The sequence below is a fragment of the Hippoglossus stenolepis genome, chromosome 7, assembly GCF_022539355.2.
Source record: "Hippoglossus stenolepis isolate QCI-W04-F060 chromosome 7, HSTE1.2, whole genome shotgun sequence".
Classification (NCBI taxonomy): Eukaryota; Metazoa; Chordata; class Actinopteri; order Pleuronectiformes; family Pleuronectidae; genus Hippoglossus; species Hippoglossus stenolepis.
The window spans coordinates 15,259,560-15,269,113 of NC_061489.1; the positions used below are offsets into that span (position 1 = coordinate 15,259,560).

At 43.9% G+C, this 9,554-nt stretch overlaps 1 protein-coding gene across 1 annotated transcript; it reads right to left on the reverse strand.

Moving 5' to 3' along the window:
• Window positions 1–635: 635 nt before the first annotated feature.
• wfs1b (Wolfram syndrome 1b (wolframin)) lies at window positions 636–9,554 on the reverse strand. Its single transcript, XM_035161154.2, has 10 exons — window positions 9,345–9,554; window positions 7,612–7,998; window positions 5,789–5,865; window positions 5,467–5,611; window positions 4,698–4,871; window positions 4,465–4,545; window positions 4,097–4,254; window positions 3,668–3,904; window positions 3,444–3,562; window positions 636–3,060 (listed from the first exon to the last, which is right to left on the reverse strand). Exons 2-10 carry the CDS (start codon window positions 7,994–7,996, stop codon window positions 1,512–1,514), a joined length of 2,925 nt encoding a protein of 974 aa, XP_035017045.2. The 5' UTR covers window positions 7,997–7,998; window positions 9,345–9,554; the 3' UTR covers window positions 636–1,511.

Below are 9,554 nucleotides of genomic sequence, written 5' to 3' on the forward strand. Positions count from 1 at the left end.
CCTGTTATGAAGCATATGAACTGCAGGATTATTCCCAAATGTTTGTTTGACTTGTCGACCAACTCAGAAATAAAAGTTAATCTTTGCTAAAACTACATGAACACACAAAAACTTCATGACCTCCTGCTGCACTTAGAGCAAAATAAGCTTTTCAATAATTTGACTGATATGTGTGATAAGTAATATTTGTTTTTTTTCTTTCTCTGCCTTAAGTCTGTTCATCTTGTACTTCTGATTGTTTTGCTTCTTAATAAATCTTAAAACATTTTTTAAATTTTAATATCTTTTATACATATATTTTAGCAGTTAATAGTTTTTAAACTTTTGACTTATAGTAGTAAAAGTATACGTGTTACTTGCAACATAAAGACTTCATTGACAAAAATATAGATTTTTTTGGAACCAAATGTGAAGTTTTTTGTCATTTTGATACAGTCCCAGTTAATGGAAAAAATTATACTGGAGTATAGTTTTTGTTCATTAAAATGAATGTGAATCAGAGAATACCCCTTTAAAATGTTCAACTCTAAATATTACTTCTTCATATAAAGTCAAGGCTTCGGTTTTTGCAGAAAGCAGCAAACAGCCGCAATTTCCTCAGAAACATTTTGTAGTCCAAAAAATGGTTTCTTAAGTTTGAGAATTAAAATTTTTATACAACAAAATGAATGTTAATAAAAGCAACAATAGGCAAATACTTTCATCATATTTATGGGTCACAGTACAGAGAACAGTAGTGACATCCTACTTTAAAAACAAGTCATCACTGCACAGCAGAGATGGAGACAAACAGGTGAGGAGAACAGAGGGAAGAGAAAAACATGAATAACTGCTCTGTAATAAATACAAACACAGGTGAACGTCTTGAGATGTAGAAGCTTAAAGACGTGATTTAATCTGTTCTCTCCCAAACTACTGTTGAACTGAGACGGTTTTATGAGGCACTTAACAGTAATCTCCAGTACCAGCAAGTACCAGATTACACACTGGACCTGCACAGACACAACAAAGGAAATGATCAACATACATGAAATGAGGTGCAGCAGACACAGTGTTTGTATAGAACACAAACACCATCACAATGACTCACATGTGCAGCTTAAATGGGATGTAATGTTAATAAGAAACACACAACTGCCTCCACCTGAGGACGTCTGGATCATGGGTTTCTTATTTTAGTGTTAAGCAGTGATTTACTTCAAAAGCCCATTAGTTTCTATCCCCCCTGTGTTAATTTCACTGTCATTATAATATATATTCTCACACATTTTGGCTTAAGACCTAAAAGAAATCAAACACACTCGCTCTGTACAGATGAGATAAATATCTGAGTGTCCTTCCACTCTGCTACAGTAACTATCCAACAATATTGCGATCACATTCTGTCAGAGATGTATAATCGTCAATGTTCTTCCACTGCAGACAGTATTTTCATTGCACACATTTTATGACACGCCCCAGCATCCGTTTTATTTTTCTCCCGGAGGTCATCCTGCCAGATGTTTCTTCCTCTATCCTGTCTCCTGCGTCACAGTCTCCGTTTCGGTCTCTGTCTCCGAGGGTTGCTCGAGCTGAGCCGTGAGGAAGGGGTTGAAGAAGAAGTCAAAGCCAAACTGCAGGGCGTTCTGAGTCGTGCGCCTCCAGTCATGTTCGATCTTGTACTGCCTGCGGCGGGGCACGCTGGTGCCGCCGCAGGACAGGCAGTGGATGGCTTTTAGTTCAAACACGGGCCATTTGGAGCCTAATCGGCCCTCCAGTACGGTACTGAACCCCACCAGGCTTCCTGTGTTCAGGTGTAAAAGCACAGATTTAAACTCACTACTCGCCCTCAGAACTATGTCCTTAGTGGCGTCTTCGTCCTCTATGATCGTCCCGTTCTTCGTCTTCCTCTCCAGCGGCATGCCCATCGTGACTTCGAATTTGTAGCGATCAAAGCGTTTGATGTGGCATTCGTGCTTGGCCAGTTTTTTGAGTTTACAGAGGGGGTCTTCGGTGGGAGGAGCCGGGGCGGGCAGAGGCTGGGACTCAGGGGTCGCGTTTTTAACCTCCTCGCACAAAGGATACGGTTCACCATACAGGCACCGCATCCAGTTCCCCACAAACACAGGCAGCAGGTTGATGACTGAATGAGGACCATTCTCGATGTCGGTCACGCGGACGTATTTGAAGCGTCCGGTCCAGGTGACGTGATGTCCCTCCAGGTGAGAGCAGAGAATCTGAGTTTGGGCTATGTTGGACTCTTTCCAGGCCAGAGGGCCGCAGAGGTTGCTGTACTCAGGCCACGTCAGGGTGGAGTTATACACCTTCATGCCTTCAGACCTGTAGACGTACATCCAGCAGAAGAGCACCAGCGCGCTGAGCCACACCAGGATGAGCTTGACGATGTTGCTCCGTGACAAAGACCGAAGAACCACGATGGGTTTGAGGCTGAAGCGAGTCCAAAGCCTCAACACGACTGGCACGAAGCAGATCGTCAACGTGACCACCATCTTGGTCAGCTCCAGGGCTAAGAACCACTGCAGCAACTGGATGATGAGCATGGCGGCCAGGCCTAGTGAGAGAACAGGGAGAGCGAACAGGAAGAGGAAGTAGCCAATGCAGGTGCGGATGAGTCCTATTGCAGAGGCGTTATTGAGGAAGACCAAGCAGAGCTCGCACCAGGTGAAGCAGACCATGTATGGCACCAGGCACAGGTAGGTGCCCTTGAAGCCTCTCAGCTGGGCCATGCGGAAGAAGAGGTAGAAGAGGTGTCCGTATAGCAGGCACGGCATCCCCAGGTTTAACACCAAGATGTCCCCTAGAGGCACCGTGAAGACGGTCACCCCAAAGACCTTGAGGAACCAGAGGGAGTCCGGCAGGAAGTGAGTGAGGGAGCAGGCACCAGACAGGACTTCTGTGAGGAAGGCTTTACGAGCAAAGAGCTGAGCCGAGGCCTGGAGGCTGAGGAAGGCGGTGACCATGAAGAAGAAAGCGACGGCGGCCAGCTCTGAGCAGGGAATCCAGGATTTATCAGCAACGGGGAAGGAGAAAACCACAAAGATGACAGAGAGGAGGAAGTACCTGAGGACACAGAGAGACAGGAGGAACTCATTCTGCTGCACGAGCACTTAGCATAATATGTTTATTTGTCAATTTCATTCAATTTAATATGTTCTTGAAATCTGTTTTTTTTTTTTAGCTTAACCAAGTGAAGTGAAAAAGTTACTAATCACTTCTTAAATACAGCAACATTAAAACGATTATTAAAATTTAGCTTTAACTAAGAAAAAACTGTGAACTGTATCTTCATGACGATCGTAAAAAAAAAGTTACAGTCAAACCAGAAAAACCTGAACAAAACTATGCCTGAAATTTGCAGACAAAACCAAATAAACACTTAAAAACACTGTGCAAAGGATTGAACATGTTTGCATATGGAGGAAGGTAAACAGAGATGAACATACAGATATGGCTCCAAGTGTGTCGATCCAAAGTTGGTCTCTGCCTGCTCCAAATCAAGACCTGGTTCAAAGTGAGCCAGCAGGTCTGTAAGAGCCCGGAAGTTCTCCCAGGCTTTTGAATTCTGTAGAAAAAGACGTGTGTTTATTTATTTTAAATGAGGCTAAAATAAAAAATACTGCTTCTAACTGAGCTCGATCAAAAATAATTAGTAACCTGAGTCACCGACCTGAAACACCCGCAGGGTGCAGATGACCATGGAGAAGAAGGAGAGGTAGAAAACCAGCAGAGGGATGAGGAAGATGAAGAACTCGATCGTGAGGTTGGAGATAATGAAGAAGAAGATGAGTGCGTTGACGTGGTGGGTGGGGATCAGGGCGCTGAGCCACTGAATGCCAGCGCGGGACGCCCAGTCGATGAGGTGCTCCTTGATCTCCAGCAGAGCGTACAGAGGGAACTTCAGCAGCTGAGGGGACGCACCGGGAGATCAGGGTTAAACAGCTCATCAGTAAAACAATGACTCGATTAGTTGAAAACATTAATTGGCAACTGATCAATATCAAACAGAAAAGCCAAACGTCTTTGTCATTCCTCATCGCAAACATCCTGATTGCAAACACAGCAACAGTGGATCATTCAGATTCTGAGACAGTCTCACCTTCTGGTGCAGGGGCAACTCATCTGGATGTTTCACGACGACGCCATCGTCGTCTTCATCATCGCCTCCAGCAGTGGCCATGAATGGTGACGGTGAAATACCCTGAGCGTACTTCTTAGTCATCTCAACAAAATCATCTAGACCGACATAGGAATTGGCTACAAGGAAGAAACATGGTGGATGTTAACTCACAAGCAAAGAAAACACATTTTTTCCTTATTGTCACTTTGACTAAATCAAAAATAAAATATAAAAATAAAATAAATAAAAATAATGTATTTATTCTCTTTGAGACGCCTTAGACATGACCTCAGGGGAATAAATGACCGTAATGACTTGTGTCTGTTAAATCAGGACACCATACGTACCCTCACTGGTGACCATTGTCTCCAGGACTCTCCTCTGTTTCTTGGCAGAGCTGTTGAGTGGACCAGGGGAGACTGGTTTCCCTGTAAACGGAGAACACATCATATGAAATGGTAAATGCCTAAGACAGTAAACTCAGATTTCACCTCTGTATTCGATGGTAAGATTAAATAATAAGCTGTATGATGTCAGTGTGTTGAAATGAGCGTCTCGTATAACACGTCTCCTCTCGTACCTGGCTCTGTGTGGACGTATTCAACGTTCTCTAGCATCTCAGAAATGGCCACCACCTTCTTTTTCTCTGGATTCAACTTCCAGTACACAAGCAGAGCCGCCTTCCTGACTCCTCTCTCAAAACGTGTCTCTGTGCACAACTTCTTCATCTCCTCATAGTTCTCCAAAGTGATGCCTGAAAAGACGAGAAGGCAAACGTGCAGAATGTTGGCGGACAGATCTTTCCAGGAAAACCTTCTTTACATCAAACCAATAATTTTATGTTACATAGCTAATTATAGTTCCAGACTTCGGGTTGTCATGGAAATCTGGAAATACAAGAGGCTGGAAACACCAAAGTTATCTACGTGTATTTTAATAGGGGCTTTCTGCAGAAAGGATCAACACAGAGAGTCACAAGGATCTCAGAGTGAAGATGGAGGACACTCAAATGCAAGCATCTTATATAGGAGAACTAAGGGCTGTCTCTCTGAACCAGTTCAGACTGGTTCTGTAGACGCAGGAGAGTGAGGAATCTAAACACAAACAACTGATTTACATGTGTTTCCTAAGGAGATAAGCTGACATACATTTCGTTCTTTGGAGGGTAAATAAGTGGCAAAAGGGTCTGGCAGTTTTCAGGTCATAAACAATTCAGACCATAAAACAGCTCAGGTCATAAAAGTCTTTAGACAGGGCTGCAAAAGTTACTCTTCAACTATAAAATAGGTTTCAACCACACTTAGTTAATTTTTCCAGTACAGGGTGTTGGCGGAGGGACCTTTCTGTACCTTTCCTGGAGGCCAAGCACTGCTGCAGCAGTTTGACGGCGTCCCTGCGGCCTTGTTTAGCAGCCTGGACCAACCATGTGACCGCTGTGCAGTTGTTCAGCTCCTCGTCTCTTTCTTCTGCGAGGACCAGGAAGTAACGCCCCATCTGGACACCCACACACAATTTTAGATTCGCAAGGCAAGCATCTCTATGAATCACGTATGTGTCCTTTACGTCAATGAGTCATTCTCAAACGTTGGTTATTACTCGGCCGATCTGTTCTGAGGCCACCATATGGCCATTAACGTCAACAGTATTTGCAGTGTGCTCACTGACACTGACCTTGGTTTGTGCTTTAGCGTCTCCTGACTTTGCTCTCTCCTCCAGGTCTTCAAAACTCACCTCCTCCTCTGGCTCCTCTAAAGGAAACAGAAAACATTTCAATAAACACTGTGCAGCAGATTTCAATAACTTTTATAATGTTGTATTAGTAACATTTGATAAAATCAGTATTGTGATATATTTGTGGCTGATAATGATGATGAGTGTAAATAACTCTATACCCTGTTGTAAGTATTTAAGCGCACACACACACACACACACACACACGCACGCACACTACAATCAAAGCAAAGCATTTACACCACCCTGAATTACAGGGTTCTAAATCAGTCAAATAAAAAGACAAAAATTCACCTCTGTTGTTTGTAAAACAGTTATGATCATCAAAGCAGAATATTGCATATTTGTAAATCAATGAATAGTAGTGATGTGACAACACTGCAAAAAGAAGAATTATATTTATGATGTACAATTGATTATTTTAGTCTGAGCCGACTGTCCACTTTGCTCCAAAAAAAGAAAAACCAATGATATGAAATATTGTAAGATAAACCAATCACGAGTCCGTCTCAGCTGTAAATCTTGACATTTCAACTATTAAAATTCTTCATATTTATCTGGTAGGAAATAGGAATTCTTTTATTTTTTCTTGCCAACTGCTTCAATGTCAAGTAATGATTTCAAATATCAGGCTTTCTATGTTGATTATTATATTTACTCATAATTAGTAATGAGTAAGTTCTCTACACATGTGGTCCAGAAAACATTTAAGGTAAATGGAAACAGGTCAGTTTGGATGCGACAGTCAGTGACACGAATGATCACAGAGTGTGAGCATGAGGCAGATCCTTCCAGAAACAGCTTCTGCCCTGATGAGACTGTCCCACTGAACCTCACCACTTTAATCATCATCTTCCTTCAACTGATGACTTCTGCTACTCTCAAATCCCAGAGCCACAGTAGAGCTGAGGCGCTCACATGTCTGAGTGTCACGTTCTGTTGTTTTTGAACATCAGGAAAAAAAGATGGAGGGTTCCAACAAATGTGAAAACACTTAAAAACACCCACAGGCTGTAAATGGCACAGGAGAAGGAGGACGTGTTCTGTTTGCTCTGCTTTGAGAAGAAAAAGGAAATGGGATGAGTTGCAGCAAATTTCATCAGACGTCCGTTCCCGCTCCTGGTTCGCTGATCATACTTGAACCCCCCCACCTGAGCCCTAACATAACTGTTTGCTTGCCACAGTAAACAGCAGCTGCTCGCTGCCCTGACGTAACTCACACTTAGACAGTGATGCAACCTTTATCCCGTTTTTTCTCTCACTAGCTACGTTATGATTATCTGTTCAATTCTCGACACATGGTACATGGGGTGCGTGCTTCCAGGGGACAGGATTAGGTTCAATGGGAAAAGTGTGGTCCAAATTAAATGACTGAGGTGTTAGATGTCACACTTTCCTGTAATTCTCCGTATTAGCAAATCTTGACGTCACTGCATCGTCACACATTTAAACTAACACTTGATCTCCTACTATGTGAACTTTAACTGCTGGGTTTGTTCAGTAGAAACCCAGCTGAGTTGAAATGGTTTGTGAATATATTGGGGCGAGACAGGCTGTTCTTTCCATGTCAGCAAAATGGGAGCGGCAGCTGCACATGTTGTGGTAAATGTCGGCCGTTGTCATGGAGACACTATACTGCACGCAGCAAAGTGGGTGTGTTGGCTGCTAAGATTGTTGGAGAAGATGGAGGTGAAACCGTGTGGTGAAGATTTTGTTACAGGATTGAAAGTGTAAAAGGTCAAAGGTAAGAGTTTGATTCTCACCTGGTTCATGTGTGGGAGGAGGCTGAGGAGCCGTGGCAGCTGCTGAGGATCCTGTTCGGATATCCCCTGTAGAGGCTGCGTTGAGCTGAGATCTGCCCGCTTGAGAGAGGCTCCTGATGGGCTGGCGGAGAGGCGAGGCGGGCGGCGTGGACAGGGAGGTGGAGCGGGAAGAAAGACCAGGGGTGGTCCGAGGGGGGGCAGTGGAAGAAGTGGGCGAGGGTGTGGCTGGAGGCGTTGGCATGGTGAGTTTAGGCGTAGGCCGGTTTGAGGCCGGTGTGGCAGTGGTAGCAGAAGAGCTGGATGAGGAGGGGCCCGCCCTGAGGGTGGCGGGGGTCGAGGGGCTGAGTTTTGGGGCTGAGGAGTTGCCGGTTAGCGATGGTTCCATGGCTGAAATCAGACGACAAATCGGTCAAAAAGAAAACACAGAGAGAGAGAGATGTTTCTGGGTATTTGAAAACAGTGAAGGTAAATGTTGACATGATAGCGTGTGGATAACAGCAGAGCAGGAGGAGCTACATGTGCAAGGCAAAAGAACGGATGGAGAAAGAAGCATCATCGGTGACGGAGTAACAACTGTTGCGGAAGGAAACTTTCTCAACACACCTCCACTCACTCAGCTAAGACTACGACTTACACTCCTGAATCAATATAGATCTGTGTAATTATTCGGACAAATCGACGCAGAATATTGTATTTGTAGATCAATAAAGAGTAGTGATGTAACAAAACTACAAACAAAAAGTGTTATGTTTACATCTACTTTTTTTTCTTTATGAGTTGGCAGGATTTTGCAAAAACCACAGGACAGATTACTGCTAAACTTTGTGGAAGGGTTCAGGATGGACCAGGGAAGGTTCCATTAAATATTGATGTGGATCCAGATCAGGGGGAAGATCCAGGATTGTTTTTTACAATTTATATAATTTCCCCAGGAACTAATGCATGAATCTTGATGTAAACAATCAGGCATATTGAGGGGAACTGATATCCGCGAGTGTGTGAAATTTGCTGAGCTGACTATTTAAATTGCTGCACAAAAGAAAGATCATAATGAGAAAACATAGTGGGGAGACTATCAGGAAAATAATCCAAAAAATCCTGACCTAGTTCTCTGACAGAAAATGAACACACTGTAAATAAAATGGGATTAACTGAGACATGCATTTCTGTACATATGTTGCCTTTATACACACTCCTCCTACAGATGTTTATTCTAATAACCCAACACCCACTGACAGCTGATACATAATACACAAATGGGCTGTAGCAGCACGTGAGCCTGACTCCCTGACACACAGCTGACTCATGACATTTGCTGACCCAACAGTCCAGTTCCTTTTTTACATGGAGCTCGACATCCCTGCAGAGAAACCTCACGCAGTGTTTAAGTTTAGTTTGTCTCAGCGATGAAAACCATTTCGTTGTCAGCTTCCATGTTAGGCATTGTACTGAAGTGAGCCAAGGGGGGGGGGACGACAGCTATATTGAGAAAGGGACATCCTTGGAGCGCCCTGAGAGGAAACGTGATGAGTCCTGTTGCAGTTTAGGGAATCCCCCCCCCACCCCCTCATTTGTCCACCCTGAGGACAGACACACATGTAACCAGGGGAGAGGACACGTGGATAAAACATGATCCCACTCAATCCACCGTCCATAACCACAGTCCAGTGTTATTACAATGCTACAGTGGACAAACAACAGGTCTTGTTGCTAATGCTAACTGCTTAACTCACCTGCACCGCGGACACACTGGTTTGTTTGAAATAAGAAAAAAATGAAAAAAGAGCTTCGAGAAATATCCCGGTTTCTTTGTCAGTCGTTGTCCGGAGTCATTCTTCTCTTTCTCTTTCAGAAACTCAGCCCATCCACCGTTTTAGTGTCTGCGGTCAAACTCCAAACACCGCGAGCACCGAGCTCAGTCTGCCAGCTGTTCCGCTCCACGA